The sequence below is a fragment of the Labeo rohita genome, chromosome 25, assembly GCF_022985175.1.
Source record: "Labeo rohita strain BAU-BD-2019 chromosome 25, IGBB_LRoh.1.0, whole genome shotgun sequence".
Classification (NCBI taxonomy): domain Eukaryota; kingdom Metazoa; phylum Chordata; class Actinopteri; order Cypriniformes; family Cyprinidae; genus Labeo; species Labeo rohita.
Window position 1 is genome coordinate 27,170,950 of NC_066893.1, and position 22,445 is coordinate 27,193,394.

At 34.4% G+C, this 22,445-nt stretch overlaps 1 protein-coding gene and 2 long non-coding RNA genes across 3 annotated transcripts in view; 2 read left to right on the forward strand and 1 right to left on the reverse strand.

Moving 5' to 3' along the window:
- Positions 1 to 1,656: 1,656 nt before the first annotated feature.
- ppm1h (protein phosphatase, Mg2+/Mn2+ dependent, 1H) overlaps positions 1,657 to 22,445 on the reverse strand; it is a 32,705-nt gene continuing 11,916 nt past the window's right edge. Inside the window, exons 3-10 of the mRNA XM_051099647.1 lie at positions 20,868 to 21,230; positions 20,403 to 20,515; positions 17,641 to 17,725; positions 17,394 to 17,512; positions 13,451 to 13,512; positions 10,357 to 10,466; positions 3,656 to 3,807; positions 1,657 to 3,098 (exon numbers count right to left, since the gene is read on the reverse strand). Coding sequence (XP_050955604.1) covers positions 2,942 to 3,098; positions 3,656 to 3,807; positions 10,357 to 10,466; positions 13,451 to 13,512; positions 17,394 to 17,512; positions 17,641 to 17,725; positions 20,403 to 20,515; positions 20,868 to 21,230 — 1,161 coding nt within the window. The 3' untranslated portion in view covers positions 1,657 to 2,941. The remainder of the gene's footprint in view (positions 3,099 to 3,655; positions 3,808 to 10,356; positions 10,467 to 13,450; positions 13,513 to 17,393; positions 17,513 to 17,640; positions 17,726 to 20,402; positions 20,516 to 20,867; positions 21,231 to 22,445) is intronic.
- Positions 3,700 to 20,975, forward strand: LOC127156681 (uncharacterized). Its single transcript, XR_007825769.1, has 3 exons — positions 3,700 to 3,792; positions 13,510 to 13,633; positions 20,881 to 20,975. It is a non-coding gene; the product is annotated as an uncharacterized LOC127156681 (long non-coding RNA).
- LOC127156682 (uncharacterized) lies at positions 5,726 to 10,969 on the forward strand. Its single transcript, XR_007825770.1, has 3 exons — positions 5,726 to 6,640; positions 10,355 to 10,486; positions 10,894 to 10,969. It is a non-coding gene; the product is annotated as an uncharacterized LOC127156682 (long non-coding RNA).

Sequence of the window (22,445 nt, forward strand, 5' to 3'; positions counted from 1 at the left end):
TTTTGCTTTGTGCTTTAATTTATCTGTTCTTTCTTACCACTATAACGGATGTTGAATTGTAAATCCATGCTGATTGCCCATATGCCCCAGTTTTCTTCAGTAAAGTACTGTGTTTTTTGTCGAGCGCAGCAGAAAAGCAGATATTACCCTCGGGAACACGACGGGTAGGGTTATTAATTTTAATAGATACTTGATTTTGCCCTTGGGATGGCTAATACATGTAGGTCATACTCTACTGTTGCTATGAAGAGAGCTGTGACGTGGCTTTTTCTGCCCACTACGGTAGAATCATCGATCGTGACGTCACGTGGTAAGAAACGACATTACCTGAGCTGGTTTGGACTCAACTGGAGCACGTGCGTGGAAAATTAATATTTTGTGTACTTAGGTTAATGATTACATTTTATCGTTGTAGACCGTAGGTGTAGTTAATGTACATGTGGGATATGGAATGACGTAGTCTGATGTCATAAAAGGGTTTAGCCTCATTTAACCCTGAAGACCTTAGAAATATGAGTATGTGGGCGTAATGAACATGTATTTTCTTGATCTCAGTCGTTACATTCAGTTTCATCCCAGAAGGAATGTGCCAACAGCTTAGCCTGTGTATAGTAGAGAGGTTATAAAATAATTTTGATTAGAAGATAAACAGACCTGAATGTCTGTATGTTTAACATCTTATTTTTGTTACCTGCATACTGTGTGATTTGTTATAAATGCATCCATCTATCTGACTCTTGATCTGGTATAGGTTGTAGGTGGTCACAGTTAACTGGATTTTATAGCGGAAGTACATGATTAGTGCAGATAATGTGCTTACGTCATTCATGCAGTGAATGCAGTACGTAGGCTGGATGCCTTTCATGTAAGTCTGAGGGAATCGTTCGGTATTTCTCTTCTAACCAGGTTCATGACCCAGAGATGAAACGCCGTTCAGAAACTCGAGTGTGTTTTATAGATGTTCATGTTTGAACCCAGCAGGGTTCACATCAACGGCTTACGATTCAATCGTTACAGGGTCTATCAAACTCTGTGGTCTCTGCTGGGAATATTATCACAGCTGTTGGCTGGTCCTGCTGGTTAATCCATCCATTTGTCAAATATTTGAACTTAAACTCACTCCAAGATCATAAAGACTGTACACTTACTAGAGGATGTAAATGGCCACAAATTAAATGTATTATCAGCAGATTCTTTCCCTCTTACACAGAATTTTAAAGAGCATCTTTCTCTCTTGGACAGAATATTAAAGAGTACGTTGAGTCCAAAAATTAAACATTAACTTACCCAGTGTCGTTCCAAAACTGTCATTTTCTTCCTTCAGCAACAACAAAAAAAAGACAAAAGTGACTAAACTTTAGTCAAGATGGACGCCAAGTGAATAAAACTTAAGCTAGTCTGTTCACTGTTGTCTTAAAGTCTTAAGCTTACATTTAATATTCACTACGAATAGTTTTAAAAATTTAAGCCGTTTCAGTGTACTATGTGGTTCAACGATCAACAAAAAGGACTGCGTCTATCCCTCACGGCCGTTTTTTCATTCGCGCCAAATCTGATTTGAATTTTCCGAAGCGCGAATGAGATTTGAAAGGCGCGACGGGAAGATTTTCAACGAATAACTTACTTAAGTCGAATAAATGATGAGAAACTGTTCAATCTGGTGTGAATCAAGTCTTTATTCTTTTAACAACTGTCTGGAATTTTTGTTTTCACATAGAGAGTACATAATTTGGGAAAACATATGAAATTAATAATTATTTTAGAAAGATTCTAGTGAAATATCTTCAATGAGTTTTTATTAAAAGATGTGGGCCAGCATTAATGGAGCCACATAAGCAGTTTATGAATCATTTTTGCAGTGCATGTGTGTGCACTTCCCAGAAAGCTCCTTTAGTAAGCATGTGATGCCCTTGCAGTGCCGTCCACCCACACAAACGACTGCGCTAAAGTGTGTTAGAGAGCAGTCCGCATACACACGCACACACACACACAGCTGAATCTCAGGCCAAATTAGTCTTGTTTTGGTCACACTCGGGTTGTGCTGACCAGATGGCCACTCTCTTGGGGAGTGTGTATATGTGTGTTTGCACATTGTGTATGTGTGTGTGTGTATACGAAAGCCTTTCCAAATGCTCACAGCGGGTTTGTGCTGTAGAAGAGGAAGGTGCCACTGTGAACATGATGTATTGTAAGTCAGACCTCACCTAACCTCCACACAGGAGCCCTGGAGAACAGATTGCAGGTAGGTGTTAATTCACAACGGTGCATATAGAATTCAAAGGGAACGGTAGCTGTTTGAAACACTTCTTTTTTGCCAGACACATGATTTATTGTCTCTTAAAAACGTATCAGCCTAAAAATCTCACCGTGATGAATGGAAGATCAGATCGACATTATTTAGCTTAGTACCTATTGCAAATTTACAAAGCACAGGACAAACCAAAACGATACTCATTTTTTCATTTACAGTAACTTGGAGTCAAAACAGGATGTACAAATAACAGCCAGAATTGCTTTGATTTTTTCAGGAAATGCAAAAAAGAAAACCGCAAACTAAACATTCAGAGGATAAATTAATATCCTGAAAGGAAAAACAAAACACGGTTGGTTCCGCCTAGCTGCCAGATGAGTGCGGATAAACAAACTGCGGAGGGTGCGCATCTGTCCGCGGAGAACTTCAAAGAACCGGACCCTCCTTTAGTCACTGTGCAAAGTTATAACTTATATACTGATCCCACCGACCCACGCGGAGGTAGGGAACGTTGACGTGGGTCTTCAAAGTCGGCAGTTGTCGACTTCGAAGTCTTAAAAGCAAGTGTTCGTATTGTAAATGAGTTCAAACGCACAGCGGGTTCCTCAAACTGAAGCAGGACGCTGTCTGAGCATGTTGGGTTAGAGACGGATTCGGTCTGATTCGGATGGCGCCCTGCCTTCTGATTGGTCAGCTCGGCTGAGGCTGTTTATTGCCGTGCATTAGAGGAATTATGAAGACCGTAATGTCGTCTCCGGAGCCGAGCCGGTCTCCAGCGATTCTCCAGCCTCGGTCCCTCAGGATTCCCCTGGCCTTCATCACCAGGTCTTGAGCTGCCATTGTGTACCTGAAAAACAATGGAGATGCTATTTAGCAATTTAGTTTACTAACAACAGGTTCATCCTTCCAAGAGCAACTTCCAAGCTCACCCAAATTTCAAGATCTAATTTACTCACCTTCATGTCATTCCAAACCCCTATGACTTAATGTTTTACAAAACATCAGAAGGTTGGCTTGAACCTACAACCTTTCATATACCAGACTAGATCTTCAAAAACAAAGGTTCTTTAATGGAACTGATGGTTCCATGAAGAACCTTTAACACTCACGGAAACTTTCTATTGCACAGAACGTTCTTTACAGTGGACAAATTTCTTCAGATTATTAATATGTTCTTCACACTAAGAAACAAATGGTTTCTTTAAGAACTGACCAATGAAAGGTTCTTCGAGGAACCAATGGGCATCGCTTAGAAAACCACCTTTTGGAACCTTCGTTTCCAACTTCATCTCATATTAAAAGAAAAACACATTTCTCCAAATAACCCATCATTGTGGTGTACTGTGTTGTCTTTAGGGTTGCATGAGTAGATGGTTGATGCTCAACCAACACTAAGGAACCTGCCTGTGCTGGTCATCAGGGTCACAGTTTCCAAGGAAACCAGATACCGCCTCTGCCACTTCCTGATTGGACAGCACGTCCCAAAGTCCATCTGTAGCCAGGATCATGACATCATCGGCACCGTGCTCAAACTGAGAGAGGTTATAGATCTTCACCTGTAGAAATGACATGTTTGAGTTATATTATAGTTATTATAGTGCACATTCGTAGGTTTGGTTTTATTCGCTAATAATGAATTCAGCAAATGACTTTAAATTGTTGTGTAGCTTGTCAACTTTAAATACCACACAAATTTTAGAACTTGATGGAAAAATTGTTTAGTATGATTAGTATCATTAATTTAATTATTTTATGTATGCACTGATATTTAAATTCTGTTAAAAAGTGATTAATGGACACTTTTATGAATGGAATATATATATATATATATATATATATATATATTAAAATATGTAATAAATTAAGAAAAATGAATCACAATATTATGAAAAATAGATAGAAATGTTAGGATTTATATTTATATATATATATATATATATATATATATATATATATATATATAAAATGTCAGAACAATTGAAAAAATGTCAGAAAAATTGGTTTTAATTTAGGATTATATATATATATATATATATATATATATATATATATATTAGTTTTTAAGAAATTATAGATTCATAGAAAAAAAATGTTCTTTTTACATTTATTTATTTATGCCATGTCAGCATTTATATTTATTTTCTTTGCAAGAATGAGATAAAAAAAATAATAATAATAAAAACAATTTTAGCAATGTACTGATATTAAAATTCTGTAAAACTGCGTGGTTAATGGACACTTTTATAAATGGAAATGTATTTTTTTTTTTACTTTTTTTTTTTTAATTTACTAAAATATATAAGAAATTAAGAAAAATGAATCAATATATAAATGGATATTAATTTTAGGATTTTATATATATTTACATTTATGTATTTGTATTTAAGTAATTATAGATAGTGTCACGCAGTGTCCACTTCCAGAACAACAATTTACAAATTTACTCACCCCCTTGTCATCCAAGATGTTTATGTCTTTCTGTCTTCAGTCATAAAGAAATTATGGTTTTTGAGGAAAACATTTCAGGATTTTTCTCCATATAATGGACTTGATTGGTGCCCCGATTTTGAACTTCCAAAATGTAGTTTAAATGCAGCTTCATAGGCAAAAAACGATCCCAGCCGAGGAAGAAGGGTCTTATCTAGCGAAACGATTGGTCATGTTTTTTGAAAAATAAATTTTTTTATTCTTTTTAAGCACAAAAGCTTGTGTAGCACAGGCTCTGAATGCGCATTCACGATGCCACGAATTAGCGATGGGTCGTTCTTGAAGGATTCGTTCATTTTGAACGACTCTTTAATGTGACTCAGAAGAACGACTCTCGGGGAGTGATTCGTTCAGTCGTGCATGCGCAACATCCTATTAGGTTCTGTACTGGAATTAGTTCACCTGTTTCGAGTCTTCGGGTTTTTCGAGTGGTTCGAAAATCTACTGCTTGTGTAAGCAGTAGATGTGTTAGGGAAGTAACACGTAACATTTTAATTATATTTTGCTAAAATCAACGAAATGACTCAAAAAAAGATTTGTTCATTTTGCTGAATGAGACTCAAAGGTCCGAGTCGGTAAAATGATCCAAACAAAAAATCATGTCTAAGTTCATCATCTGTGTACTCCGGCTCAAAAAGGTAGAGTATGGTGAAAAACTCCATCTTATTTTCTCCTACAACTTCAGAATCATCCAACACGTACCTTTTTGTTTGTAAACGGCGTTTGACTTGCACTTTCTTAGTCTTTGCGCGTTCGCTTTGTAAACACTGGGTCTGTAATTCTGCGTGACCTTTTGACGTGATTCAATAGTACGTGGACGCGCATCCCGGAACCTGTGCTACACAAGCTTTTGTGCTTAAAAAGTATACAAAGTTTTATTTTCAGAAAAAAGTGACTGATCGTTTCGCTAGTTAAGACCCTTCTTCCTCGGCTGGGATCGTTTAGAGCCCTCTGAAGCTGCATTTAAACCACATTTTGGAAGTTCAAAATCGGGGCACCAATAAAGTCCATTATATGGAGAAAAATCAAACGAGGGTGAGTAAATTATTTGTGAAGTGTTGTTCTGGAAGTGGACTTCTCCTTTAAATCACTGTAATGCACGGCCTCTGGTAGCTTATTGCTTTAGTAATACACTCATCTGTCCTGACAGACGCAAACCTTCAGTGTCGATGGTGGGTGTTTTTCTTTAAAGCTAAATTTCACCCTTAAAACAGACCGGCCAAACACGCTCCCAATCCCATAAGCCTGTTAATTCTTGTCTGTGGTACATTATCTCGGGCAGACAGAGTCTTGCTCACACATCATGTCTCAGTGAGCGTGACTGTGGAAAGAACGCGGTCCGATTTCATCAGAGTCGCCCTCTCGCCGGATCCACATAAACTCAGACGCGTGGATTAATTATAATATTAATCACGACGCATCCTACATAACTGATTTCATATACATAATAATATTTAGATATTTAGAAAAGAAATGATATTTGACGCAAGTGTCTAGTGACCCATCCTCGACCTCTGACCTACTACTTGCGCAACAGACAGGAAATCAGGAGTGACTCGACCCAGCCAGAGTCCACGGCGCACGCATAGCCGACATACTTATACTCGTTGCACAAGCACATAACGGGGGAAAAGTGCATGGAGGAGGAGGACGAATAAGAAAAACAGATCAAAGAGAAGCTGAAAGAGAAAAAACTCAGCTGAGGTGCAGACGGCGGGATGAACCGTGGATGAACTTTACACAGCGTGTGAATTAAAGATCAAGAGAGCTTCAGAAGATTTGAGAGCGCGGTGAGGAGGGGAGAGACTCATGTCACTGGAGGAATCTGTGCTGCTTTAAGACCACAGCTTTATTCTGACGGGATGAAACCGTCTTAGAAGCAGCGAGAGGGTAAAAATCACGGTAAACACAAGCGCTGGAGCAAAAGCTGTGGCTTTTAGACTTGATTCTATTTGATTTAATGCCGTTGTACCGATATGCAGGATATTATATAAATATATCTGCGGTTATATAACATGTATAAGCAGAACAGACCTGATTTCTGACCCAGAAACCTTTACAAAAGTACCGCGGTAGTACTTCAGTAATGGCATTTGATGCGAATACCGTAGTCGTTTATTATACAGTAGACGCTGATAGAGAATTTATATACCATGGTATTTTCTAAGTCTGACCCTACCGTATGAAACACAGTAATACCATTGTAATTTGTCCAAATATAACAATACCATGGTAAATGTCCACACCTGAAAACACAGTAATACCACATTGTGTGGACGTTTACCATGGTATTGTTATATTTGGAAAAAGTACCATGGTATTACTGTGTTTTAAATGGTATTGTCATGTTTTTTTGGATATTTACCATGGTTTTAATATGCTTTTTAAGAAGGTACCATGTTTGTTGAACGTACTATGGTAATACTATAATTTTGTTAATATCATGTTTTTTTTTAAATAAGAAAACACGGTATTACTGCATCTATTTTTGATATGGTACCATGGTATTACCATGACACATGGACATTTACCATGGTATTTCTATAATGTTTGGAAAAAAAATACTATTGTACTATTATGTTTTTTTTTCATGGTATTACCATGCTTTTTTGTATATTTACCATGGTATTACTATGCGTTTGGAAAGGGTACAATGGTAATATAATCTTTTGCTGAGCATGTACCATAGTAATACCATGTTTTTGTTAATATCATGTTTTGTTTTGTTTTTAATCATAATGGTGTTTTTAGATGTGGTGCTACTACATTGTGTTTACAAATTACCATGGTATTACTGTGTTTTCAATTGTATTGTCATCTTTTTTTGGGATATTTACCATGGTATTACTATGTTTTTTTAAGTACCATGGTAAAATGTTTTTGTTACTAGCATCATGGTATTACCATGTTTTTTGTATATTTACCATGGTACTGCTATGCTTTTGGAAAGGGTTTTTTAAAACCATAGTTTTACTGTGTTTTTAGATGTGGTGCTACCACATTGTGTGGACATTTACCATGGTAATGTAATGTTTGGAAAAAAAACTACCATGGTATTACTGTGTTTTTTAAGAGGGTACCATGTTTGTTGAACATGTACTATGGTAATACTATCATTTAGTTAATACCATGTTTTTTAAACAAGAACACAAGGTATCGTACCATGGTATTTCTATAATGTTTAGAGAAAAATACTATTATATTACTATGATTTTTAATAGTATCAGGGTATTACCATTTTTTGTATATTTTTGTATATTTACCACGGTATTACTGTGTTTTTTAAGAAGGTACGTCTATACTATCATTTTTGTTAATATCATGTTTTTTTAAACACAGTATTACTACAATTAGTTTTGATATGGTACCATGGTGTTACCATGATGCATGGACATTTACCATGGTATTTCTATATTCGTTCTATATGTTTAAATAAAAATACTATTGTATTACTGTTTTTTAATATTATCATGGTGTTACCATGCTTTTTTTTGTATATGGTATTACTATGTTTTTGGAAAGGGTACCATGGTAATATAATCTTTTGCTGAGCATCTACCATGGTAATACCATGTTTTTGTTAATATCATGTTTTGTTTTTTTTTAAACATAGTACCATAGTACTATAGTACCATGGTAAATATCCAAAAAAACAAACAAACATGACAATATCATTAAAAACATAGTAATACCATGGTAGTTTTTTCCAAATATAACAATACCATGGTAAATGTCCACACAACACCATGTCTAAAAACACAGTAATACTATGGTACTATGTTTAAAAAAAACATGATATTACCATGGTACATGCTCAAGAAAAGATTATATTACCATGGTACTCTTTCCCAATCATAGTAATAACATGGTAAATATACAAAAAACATGGTATTACCATGATACTATTAAAAATAAATATATATAGTAATACCATAGTAATACAATAGTATATTTCTCCAAACAATATAGAAATACCAAGGTAAATGTCCACATAATGTGGTAGCACCACATCTAAAAACACAGTAATACTACAGTTTAAAAAAAATGATATAAATAAAACATGGTATTACTATGGTGCATGCTCAACTAAACCTGATATTACCATAGTACCCTTTCCGAAAGCATAGTAATACCATGGTAAGTATACAAAAACATGGAAATACTAGTAACAAAAAAAAAAAAAACATAGTAATACAATAGTATTTTTCTTTAAAAAATATAGAAATACTATGGTAAATGATCACGCATCATGATAATAAAACGGTACCATATCAAAAATAAATGCAGTAATACCTTGTTTCCTTGTTTAAAAAACATAGTATTAACAAAATTATAGTATTACCATAGTACATGTTAAACAAACGTGGTACCCTCTTAAAAAACATAGTCCATACATAAACATAAACACCACATATAAAAACACTACTATGATTAAAAAAAAAAACATGCTCAGCAAAAGATTATATTACCACAGTACCCTTTCCAAAAACATGGTAATACCATGATACTATTAAAAAACATAATAATATAATAGTATTTTTCTCCAAACATTATAGAAATACCATGGTACCATACCTTGTGTTCTTGTTTAAAAAAAACATGGTATTAACTAAATTATAGTATTACCATAGTACATGTTACAACAAACATGGTACCCTTTTAAAAAACATAGTAACACCATGGTATTTTTTTTTCCAAATATAACATTACCATGGTAAATGTCCACACAATGTGGTAGCACCACATCTAACTATGGTTTAAAAAAAAAAACCTTTCCACAAGCATAGCAGTACCATGGTAAATATACAAAAACACGGTAATACCATGATACTAGTAACAAAAACATATTACCATGGTACTTAAAAAAAAAACAAAACATAGTAATACCATGGCAAATATCCCAAAAAAGATGACAATACCATTAAAAACAGTAATACCATGGTAGTTTTTCTCACCAATACTAAATAATTTTATTTCATATTTTCTTTTAATTTTATTTTTAGGAAAATTGTGTTTTGTTTTGTTGTTTTATTTCCCTATTTTTATTAGTTTTTGGGTTTTTTAATGTCCAGACTGTTCTTATTGGGGTTTAGTTTTCATTCAATAACTTTAATAACTAATTTAAATGATTAGTTTTAATAATTTAGTTTTATTTTAATACTTGGACTAAATGAAAAGATTAGTTTTTATATTATTTCAGTTTATGCTTATTTTTATTTTATATTATTTAATTAAATTAAATTAAATTTTATTTTATTAGTTAGCAATATTACCCCAGCCACACACACTATGGTACCATATCAATAAAATCTACAGCAATACCATTTAAAAAAACATAACATTTCCTTGATGCATGCTCCAAAAACTGTGGTAATACTATAGTGCCATGTCCAAAAAGCATGGTAAAACCATGAACAGCGACAAAACAACATGGCAATATCAAGGTTCACACACCATGGTATCTTGTTAAAAAAACAACAAACATAAAATTACTATGACACGTTCAAAATTAAACATGGTATTAATGTCCAAAAACATGGTAATACCATGGTACTTTTTAGTAAGCAAAATAATAAATAATCAAGTCATCGGTTTATATGTGTAAATGAGTTACAGACCTCTGGAGAGCAGGAGAGGAACGGCTTGATAGCGATGTCCGAGTCGTGAACCTTCAGGTCGTGATCGCCGAGTCCACGAGTGATGCCGATGGTGGCCAAAACACGGGCCTGAGCGACAAAACACACCACAGTCAGTTCACTTACTCAATATTGGCCAACATGAGACAGCTTTCCAACCCATTCCACTTCTGTAATATGACATCTTGCCTAGTGAATCTCAACATTCAGCAAACTCTAAAACATTAAAAATAAAGGTTCCAAAAGCCATTTTTGGCTCCAAAAAGAATCTTTGAATGAGCATTCTAAAAAGAACCATTTTTTTCGGAATGTGAAGAACATTTTAAAAATCGAAAGAATCTTTTTTCACTATAAAGAATGTTGTATGGTTCCATGAATGTTAAGAGTGTACATGAAGAATGTTGATAAATTTGAGGAATTCATGACGTTTATTGTGACTTAAAAGTCCTGGGAGTGAAGTAAAACAAACCTCCCAACAAATTTCATTGAGGGAATTCATCAAGCAGTTTTTTTTCCTAGAATGCCACTGGCTCTAGTTGAAAATGGCCCCTTGCTGGTTAATAATACACATGCCCTCAACCAGCTGCTTTCTCAGACTCCCTCGTGCCGCCGCAGAGTCGTTTTTGATATCTGCTCCCGCCGAAGCCTCCAGCCTCCCACAGACGGCGGAGAAAACTGAACTGTACGTTATCAAGCCAGAGACGAGACGAGGCGAGGAGGGATCCGGATTCAGAACAGATGCCTTGTGAAGCCGAGACCTCCTTGAAGATGACTAGAGGCCGGTCTCCTCCTGGTTTCACCCATCACAACAGACTGATCTCAGTTCAGCACCACAGACTGAACACATTAGCACCCCGACTGGAGCACAGACGCTGCAGGATGCTGCACAAATGCTCAAATTTAATACTAGTGCTAGAGGCTGAAATGAATAGTTCCATATATGAAGGTTTCTGAAAATGTGCTCACCCTCAGGCCATTCAAGATGTAGATGAGGTTGTTTCTTAATCAGATTTGTATAAATGTAGCATTGCATCACTTGCTCAGCAATGGATGTGAATGGGTGCCGTCAGAATGAGAGTCCAAACAGCCGATAAAAACATCACAATAATCCACAAGTAATCCACACCACTCCAGTCCATCAGTTAACATCAACTGTTTGTTTATAAGAAACAAATCCATCAAGACATTTTTAACTTTATATGTTTTAACTTAATGGACAAAATACGAGTCCATAATCCATAATAAGGCTTCCTATCAAGGCTTCATATCAAAATCCACTCATATATTTGTTTAGAGCTGTTTTAAACAGTTTGGGCTTGTAAACAGTCCTTGATCTGTGCATATTTCTCTCTTGATTCAGACAAGTTGACTTTTTTACTGGAAAAAACAATATTATCAACTATCAACTAATATTATTACTTCTCAAGATGTTAACTGATGGACTGGAGTGGTGTGGATTACTTGTGGATTATTGTGATGTTTTTATCAGCTGTTTGGACTCTCATTCTGACGGCACCCATTCACATCCATTGGTGAGCAAGTGATGTAAATTTCAGTTTTTCCAAAACCTGTTACGATGAAGAAACAAACTCATCTACAATACTACTCAAATGTTTTTGAACAGTAAGAGTTTTAATGTTTTTTAAAGAAGTCTCTTCTGGTCACCAAGTCTGCATTTATTTGATTCAGCAAATACAGCAAAATATTGTGAAATAGTTTTGCTATGTAAGTAACTGCTTTCTATTTGAATATATTTCAAAATGTAATTTATTCCTGTGATCAAAGCTGAATTTTCATGTCACATGATCCTTCAGAAATCATTCTAATATGCTGATTTGCTGCTCAAGAAACATTTATTTTTATTATTATTATCAATATTTAAAACAGTTGAGAAACTTTTTTTTTTTTTTTTCAGGATTCTTTGCTGAATTAAAAGTTCCAAAAATCAGCATTTATCTGAAATAAAAAGCTTTTGTAACATTATACACTATACCATTCAAAAGCTTGGATGCAGTATAATTTTTTTTTTTTTTTTTTTTTGGAAAGAAATTACAGAAATTAATACTTTTAGTCAGCAAGAATGCTTTAAATTGATCAAATATGATGATAAAGACATTTATAATGTTACAAAAGATTTCTTTTTCAGATAAATGCTGTTTTCTGAACTTTCTCGTCAAAAAAACTTAAAGAATATATATATATATATATATATATATATATAAAAAATACAATATATACATATAATATATAATATAATTTTGTTATAATACAAAAATAAATGTTTTTTTGCGCAGCAAACCAGAATATTAGAATATTTCTGAAGCATCATGTGACTGGAGTAATGGTGCTAAAATTCAGCATTGAAAGCAGAAGAGACTTCTTTAAAAAACATTAAAAAGCTTACTGTTCAAAAACTTTTGACTTGTAGCGTACATCTTGGATGGATTGAGGGAGATTAAATTTTCAGCAAATTTTAGCAAATTTAAGATTTGGGTTAACTATTCCTTTAAATACTAGTATTTAGTGACGATTGATGTACGGTAGCAAGCACCACTATTTAATTAATTACCCATTTCCACGATAAGAAATGATAACATCTCAGTGCAATTGCTTCTGAACGTCTGAAGATGTTTTTTAACTTTTTTTTTTTTTTTTTTTTGCGCTGGCGTTGAAGTTCATCTCTAAAGTTGATATGATGGTTTATTCTCCAAATTTGGCAAAGAAGAACCCAGATTCACAAACACAAGCTAATTGACATTCTTCCCCAGCCGTCTGGCCTTGATAATACCAGCCAGAAAGTGAAGTCTTTTCAAACACAGAGTAAGTTGTTACATTTTGGTGGAAGACTATGAAAACTATTAATTTACTTTACATCAAAGTGAGGTTATGAAGTTTTAGATCATTTATTAATACAGTTAACAGAGACAGGCTGACCTAGATGAGATACAGGACACTAAACTTGTTTAAAGACGTATAATTAACTGTAAGATGACCCTCCTGTGAACTTCTGTGAGAGGCACAATCGAGTGAGCTGTGATTTCTGTCGGCTGTGAGGCAGGAATACTGCCGTCTTACCTTTTTCCCTCTCCGTATATGAGTGGAAACTTCAGATCTTCCTCCTGGACTGTTTTGTAGGCCCTGCGCAAAACAACACAACAAACATCAAACAACAGCTGAACCTGAAGCGAAGAGACGCTCCGACGCAGGAAGAGCACGTCTGAGACTTTACAGAAAAAGCAGAGAGTTTCAGCTGCAGAAAGTAAAGTGAACATTGTTTTAAAAACATAAAATAGTTATACAATTATCTACAACAGTGTTGAACAGTCACATGTACATGTTGTTTTTTGTAGGAAAATCAATATTTGTTTTCAGCAAAGACGCATTAAACTGATCAAGAGTGACAGTGAAGACATTTATAATAAAAAAAAAAATCTATTTCAAATAAATGCTGTTCTTTTGAACTTGATATTCTAAGAATTATGAAAAATAAAATGAATCATGATTTCCACAAACAATATGAAGCAGAATAATTGTTTTCAACACTGACAGTAATAATCATGTTTCTTGAGCAGCAAATCAGCATATTAGAATGATTTCTGAAGGATCATGTGACACTTAAGACTGGAGTAACAGCTGATGAAAATTCAGCTTTGATCACAGGAATAAATTACATTTTACAATATATTCACATATTTCAAATTTTTTCTGATTTTACTACATTTTTCATCAAATGAATGCAACTTTGGTGAGCCAAAGAGACTTTACATAAAAAAAAAAGCATTAAATCTTACCAGAATCTTACCAACCACAAAACTGTAGCAAAAAATTTATATTTATTTCTAATTACTTTCTTTAGTGAAACACAAAATAAGAGATTTAAAAAAAACGTCTTTTTAGAAGTGTTCATAAGAGACGAAGCAATGACTAATCTGTGAATGAATCATTCTTTTGAGTCAGATCTTTTAAACAAATCGATCCGGGTCATAAAACCTGGAAACTTAAAATCTGTTTCTCATTCACATCCATTGTACAAATACAGAAGGCTTGAAATACAGTGCAAACGGCACATAGATAACTGTTAACCTGCTTTTGCAGTCTTTTTGAAGCTTAAAAGATTGGGCCTCCATTGACTGAATGTTTTAATTTATGTGCTTCATACTTTTTTTTCCATGCAGTTACAGTGTAATTTGGGTTTGGAATGACATTGAGATGATTTTAGGTGAAGTATTCCTTTAATCAATTCAGATGTTTGAGCAACTAAACTGATAAAATACTGTATATGTTTCCTTGATGCAGCTGCACTCCCACACGATTTAGCATCAATGTCTGATAGTGCAGCGCTGCATCTCTGATGAGGTCGTGAGCTCAATTACATCCCTGAGGACACACACACTCATGCACACACACTTCTGAGCAGGATCACACACACATTCACTCACTAATGGAAGTTCAATCGTGTCTCCTGAGGAACGGCTATAAACACTTGATTCTGACGGGATCTGTCTCACTTCTTTCGAACCAATCAGATCCTAGTGTTAAACTCAAGGCGAACCACCCACAATTGTTCACTGACCATTTGATGCAAATTATAAACAAAATGAAACACCAAATCCATACTCATGGATTGACAGAAAATCTAATTAAGTCTAAACACACATTTCCAAAAATGTATTCTGGAAAGGCCTGGCTGATTATCTCTGCCGATATTAGGCATTTTTCTAGTTATCGGTATCGGTCATTTTCAAAACCGATTTGCTGCTAAAATAATTTAAAAGCATTTAAAGAAAGCTTTTTTTGTCAAAGGTGTTGTTATTCTAACATTTGACATTAATTTAAATTTTTACACCAGACATATCGCTTCCAAATATCGGTTATCGGTCTACTTGAGCTATAATAATCGGTATTGGCATCGGCCTTGAAAAACACATATCAGTTGAGCCCTAGGTTATACATATTGAAATGTACAAAATTTTGTTTTTTCCAAAAATATATTCTGGAAAGGTCTGGCTGATTATCGGCACCGATGTTAAGCATTTTTATGGTTATCGGTATCAATCATTTTCAAAACCGATTTGCCGATAAAATAATTTAAAGAAAGTTTTTGTCAGAGCCTTTGTTATTCTTTCGTTTGATGTTTATTAACATTTTTACACCAGACATACATATTGTTTCAAAATATTGGTTATCGGTCTACTTAAGCTATAATAAACGGTATCGGCATCGGCCTGGAAAAACACATATCGGTCGAGCCCTGGGTTATACATATTTAAATGTACAAAACTTTTGTTTTTCCAAAAATGTATTCTGGAAAGGCCTGGCCAATAATCGGCAGTGATATTAAGTATTTTTATGGTTATCGGTATTGGTCATTCTCAAAAACGATTTGCCGCTAAAATAATTTAAAAGCATTTAAAGAAAGTTTTTGTCAAAGCTGTTGTTATTCTTAAGTTTGACATTAATTTAAATTATAACACTAGACATATATATTAGAGGTTGACCGATGTATCGGTTTTGCCGACTGGCGGAACTATCGGTTATCGGCAAAAATCCATGCTGATAGTTTTTTCCGGGTTGGGTTCGTTGCTGGAGCAGCTGAGAAGGTCGTCATTATACAGCAACATCCCTATAGTCTTTGTTATACAGCATGAGAACGGCCTCTAGTGGTGGAAATCAGTGACAGCAGGTGCCGTTTGTTTAGACACGTGACATTGCGCGCTGAAAAAAATGGGACGCTTCAAAGGCCGATTTAAAACATCAACAACTAAACGGTGTGTACAGTATACTATAGTGTCATTACTAAGAGAAGAATTTGTTGACTAGATGGCCTGGGTTATACATATTTAAATGTACATATTGTTTCAAAATATCAGTTATCTGTCTACTTGACCTATAATAATCGGTATCGGCATCAGCCTTGAAAAACACATATCAGTCGAGCCCTAGATTATACATATTGAAATGTACAAAATTTTTGTTTTTACAAAAATGTATTCTGGAAAGGCCTGGCTGATAATTGGCACCGATATTAAGTATTTTTATGGTTACTGTTATTGGTCATTTTCAAAACTGATTTGCCTCTAAAATTATTTTAAATCATTTAAAAAAAGTTTTTGTTATTCTATTTTTCTATTCTTGTTATTCTATATAAGTTTGACAAAAATTTTAATTTTCACATCAGACATTTTGCTTTTGTGTCTTTTTCACAATACCTCAATAAATTTTTGTCAGTTTCTGTACAAATATCAGGTCATATTTATTTGATTTTATTAATTAATACTAGTAAACAATATTTACTTGAATAATAATAATTATATTTATGTAAAAGTAACAAATATTAATTGTTTGTGACTGACCAGAGTTCGTTTTTATGTATTTTTTTTTACAATACCACAATAGGTTTACCAAAATAATTATATTTTATTAATTATTATTTTCAGCAATAATTGTTATTTTGATCCAATACATAATATATGTAAACACAATAATTATAGATCATTATTACATTAATTGTATCAGTAATTATATTCACATATTTATTATATTGAAATAAAATTATATAAATTAATTGATTTAATTTATTTGATTATTATTTGTTGTTTTATTGATTAATAATATTAAGTACAATTGCATGTAATTAATAAATGCTAGAATAAAATAGCAATTATAGGTAGTATTGTTTGATTTTTCTTATTATTTGTTATAATTATTTGATTATTATAATATTAATAGAATGATTATAATGATTATTGTATTAATAAAAGTGATTGTAGATATTGAATTTCATTTGATTAATAATTTTTTGATTGCTTTCTGGTCCATTATTGAGGCATAATAATAAAAGCACATTAAAAAAAAAATTAACTCTGATTGGTCACTTTAAATGTCAGTCAAGCGGTTTCTTCCTAGGTGGGCGGTTCTTAAACAGAATAACATTATTTGATGCTGAACGTCAAATGTCTGACTGCTAATCAGATCCAGCAGAGCAGCACTCATCACATCATGTCATGACAGGAACTCACCATCCGTTCATGGTGAAGTCTCTGTACAGCATTCTCTTCCCCACTTCTTTCTTCGTGACCCTTCTGGGAAACTCCAAGTGCGTGAAATCGTTTCCCAGCAGTGAAGGCTGTAGGTGAGCCTGAGACAGAAAAAACAGTGTAAATCCACAAACGTGCTCCATAATCAGGGATTTTGACCTTTAAAGAATGCAAACAAACAAGGCCAGCTGCTGAACATGACAGAACTGAATCAAGATTTCTCCCTCACCAGGAACTGAAGTCTCTGCCGCTCCGATTCAGGAGTGAAGGCGCTTGACATGGGAATGATCTCTCCTCCACGGATGATCAGAGCCCTGAAACACATAACAAAGTGCACGTCATACAGTGCTTGCTGGAGAAGAGCAGAATCATCAAGAATTCAACAGAACAGAATAAAATAGAATGTGAATATGTCATTACTGTACAGGGTTTCTGCAGATTTTATGTAGATAACTAACAAAATCAAAGATTCACAGATAATGTACTCACCCCCTTGTCATCCAAGATGTTCATGTCTTTCTTTCTTCAGTCGTAAAGAAATTATGTTTTTTTTAGGAAAACATTTCAGCATTTTTCTCCATATAATGGACTGATATGGTGCCCCGATTTTGAACTTCCAAAATGCAGTTTAAATGTGGCTTCAAACGATCACAAATGTGGTTGTAAACAATCCCAGCCGAGGAAGAAGGGTTTTAACTAGCGAAACGATTGGTTATTTTCATTTTAAAAAATACAATTTATATACTTTTTTAATGTCAAACGCTCGTCTTGCCTTTCTCTTCCTAAGCTCTGTGTGTTCTGACTCAAGACAGTTAGAGTATGTTGAAAAACTCCAATCGTATTTTCTCCCTCAACTTCAAAAATCATTTCAAAATCATCCTACATCGCTGCAGAAGATCCGACACAGTCTTTGCAAAGTGAACATGGAAAGAAGATCAAACACTCTTAACAAAAAAGGTAAAACAGCGATATAGGACGATTTTGAAGTTGAGGGAGAACATGAGATGGGAGTTTTTCGACATACCCTAACTGTCATGAACCGGAACAAAAACAGAGTTCAGGGAGAGTAAGACAAGACAAGCATTTGACATTGAAAAGTATATGAACTGTATTAATTTTATTAAAATAACCGATCATTTCGCTAGATAAGACCCTACTTCCTCGGCTGGGATCATTCACAACTGCATTTAAACTGCATTTTGGAAGTTCAAAATCGGGGCACCATATCAGTCCATTATATGGAGAAAAATCCTGAAATGTTTTCCTCAAAAAACATAATTTCTTTACGACTGAAGAAAGAAAGACATGAACATCTTGGATGACAAGGGGGTGAGTACAATATATGTGAATCTGTTTTGGAAGTGGACTTCTCATTTAAGGCTTGAACAAACACTAGAAAATGGAAATAACTTTTATTGTACCTTCTAAAAATAATATATATATATATATATATTTTTTTTTTTTTTTTTTTTTTTTTTTTTTACCTGCGCAAATGTCTAAAGATTCTTAAATCAAGATCCATTAACTTGAGAAGCATATTTTTTTAAGATACAAGTCTTCTTTTTTTTTTTTTTTTTAAAAAGTTCTGATTGAAATGAACAAATATATTCCAGTGAAATCAGATCAGAAAAATCAACTTAATTAAAAGGGAAATCAAGTTTTCATACCCAACTGACAGTATTAGTTCTTGTTTTAAGCATAAACTCACTTAATGCTCAGTTTGCATCTCAAGTAAATCTATTTTGATTTAAGGATGTTTAGATATTTGTACAGGAAAACAAAACTACTGAGGAAGATACAGCTGAGGTCAAAAGTTTACAGACACCTTGCAGAATCTGCAAAATGTTAATTGTTTTACCAAAATAAGAAGGATCAAACAAAATGCAAGTTATTTTTTATTTACTACTGACCTGAATAAGATATTTCACATAATAGTAGAAAATAATAGTTGAATTTATAAAAATGACCTTGTTCAAAAGTTTACATACACTTGATTCTTAATACTATGTTGTTACCTGAATGAACCACAGCTGTGTTTTGTGTTTTTTGTTTAGTGATAGTTGTTCACGAGTCCCTTGTTTGTCCGGAGCAGTTAAACTGCCCGCTGTTCTTCAGAAAAGTCTTTCAAGTCCCACAAATTCTTTGGTTTTTCAGCATTTTTGTGTATTTAAACCCTTTCCAATAATGACTATGATTTTGAGATCCATCTTTTCACACTGAGGACCACAGGGACTTGTATGCAACTATTACACAAGGTTCAAACACTCACTGATGCTCCAGAAGGAAAAACAATGCATTAAGAGCCGGGGGTGAAAACTTTTGAACAGAAAGATGATGTGTACATTTTTCTTATTTTGGCCAAACATCATATTTTTTAATTAAGTACTGCCCTTCAGAAGCTACAGAAGATACTTACATGTTTCCCAGAAGACAAAATAACTTAAATTTGCCCTGATCTTCAAATTCCAAAAGCTCTTAATGCATTGTTTTTCCTTCTGAAGCATCAGTGAGTGTTTGAACCTTCTGTAATAGTTGCATATGAGTCCCTCAGTTGTCCTCAGTGTGAAAAGATGACCTCAAAATCATACAGTCATTGTTTGAAAGGGTTCAAATACACACAAATTACTAAGAAACCAAATAAATTTTGGGACCTGAAAGATTTTTCTGCTCAGGGCAAACAAGGGCCTCATGAACAACTATCACTAAACAACAAAACACAGCTGTGGATCATTCAGGTAACAACACAGTATTAAGAATCAAGTGTGTGTAAACTTTTGAACAAGGTAATTTTTATAAATTCAACTATTATTTTGTCTAGTGGATTATATGTAAACATCTTTTATGTGAAATATCTTCAGGTCAGTACTAAATAAAAAATTACATGCATTTTGTTTTTTCCCTCTTATTTTGGTAAAATAATTAACATTTTGCAGATTCTGCAAGGTGTATGTAAATTTAAGTATGTTTAACAAAATGACAATGTAGTCTCACCTGCTGTCGCCGGCGTTGGCCACGTACAGTTTTCCCAGCAAATACGTCACCACAAGAGCGGTACATCCTCCAGATATAGAGTAAATCATCCTCTCTCGAGCGATATGAGCGTCCTGAGATCACACAAACACATGAAGAACTCTATCAAAGTCATGAGACTGGATTCAATCGACATTTAAGTAAAAAAGCACATATAAGACTGCTAATTTCAGTACATCTGTAAACATTAAATGTTCACCAAAGCTACATATATTTGATCAAAAATACAGTAAAATCAGTAAAATTGTAAAATATATTATTACAATTTAAAATAACTGTGTTCTATCTAAATATATTTTAAAGTGTAATTTATTCCTGTGACGCAAAGCTGAATTTTAAACTTAACGCAATCAATTACAATAATAAGCACTGCCTGCCATCTAGTGGTTGTGTAAGTTTACTACAGTAACTGATCAAAACACTCACCATCTCCTTGAAGGCGTTCTCTATGGCTCCCACTACCAGACTCTCCTGTTTGATCTTCTTCTCCATGAAGAACCGTGGGGCCATTGTATTGGGGGACCCCGGGGCCCCGGCGGCCCCTCTGAGCGAAGCCGCCCGGGACAGGCCTCGCTGGGAGCAGCCGGCGGAGGGGTGGAGGTGGTGGACGGGGTTCTCCTCACCCAGACAGGTGGGCGGCTGGAGGGACGGGTTCTGCAGGATCTCCAGCACCTCCTGGAGCTGCTCCTCGATGTGGAGGTGGAGGAACTTGGCTGCGAAAACCGCGGCTCCGGAACCGCCGTGACCGTCAAACAGAGCCCAGTAGTGGAAGTGCAGTTCCTTCACCTCCTACACAAACAGATTGATGGAAGTGTTACAGTAGCATGCACAGAAAAATGTGTTTTTAAAAACAAAAATTAAACTCCCTTGTGAAAAACAAGTGCACTGTTTTTAATATGCATTTTAGTGTACTTATAAAAGTGTATTTTAAACAAAAAATGTTATTAATTTATTATAAAAAATTACAAATAAAGTGTTTCAAGAAAACACTCTAATGTTGAAGTTCAGTATCTGCATTCTATATATAAACTATAATATATTTTCACATTTTAGCATACAGTAAAACATTACATTTAGTTTGCAGTAGTGTTTAAAAGTATATTATTTCCATAACTAGCTGAGTAAAGTTTGACAACAAACTTTAAGTAGGCTTGAGAAAGCCTAGCCTGAAAGTTTGAAGCAGTTGTAAAAGTATGAAAGCAGCTAGCATGATTTAACACATTGCCTATATAACTTTTTTTGGCATGATTAGCTTGTTGTTTGTATTTTATAGGCTGATTACAATGTTGTTAGCATGATTAGCATGTTGCTAGCATAATTTGCAAGTTACTAGAATGTTGTTAGCATGATTAGCAAATTACTAGCATGTTTCTAGCCTGATTAGCATGTTGATAGCATGTTTCGTGCATAATTAGCATGTTACTATCATGTTTCTAACATGGCTAACATGTTATTAGCTTGTTGTTAACATGTTTCTAGCATGATTAACATATTACTAACATGTTGTTAACATGATTGGCATGTTGCTAGCATGATCAGCAAGTTACTAGCATTTCGCTACCATGATTAGCATGTTACTAGCACGTTGCTACCATTATTAGCATGTTACCAGCATGTTGCTAGCATGATTAGCATGTTACTAGCATGTTGCTAACATGATTATCATGTTACTAGCATGTTGTTAGCATTATCAGCAAGTTACTAGCATGCTGTTAACATGATTAGCATGTTACTAGCATGTTGTTAGCATTATTAGCAAGTTACTAGCATGTTGTTAAGATGTTACTAGCATGTTGTTAGTATGTTTCCAGTATGATTAGCATGTTACTAGCATGGTGTTAACATGTTTCTAACATGATTAGCATGCTGCTAGCATGATTAGCATGTAACTAGCACGTTGCTAACATGATTACCAAGTTACTAACATGTTGTTAACATGTTTAGGATGTTACTAGCACGTTGCTAGCATTTTTCTGTCATGATTAGTATGTTACTAGCATGTTG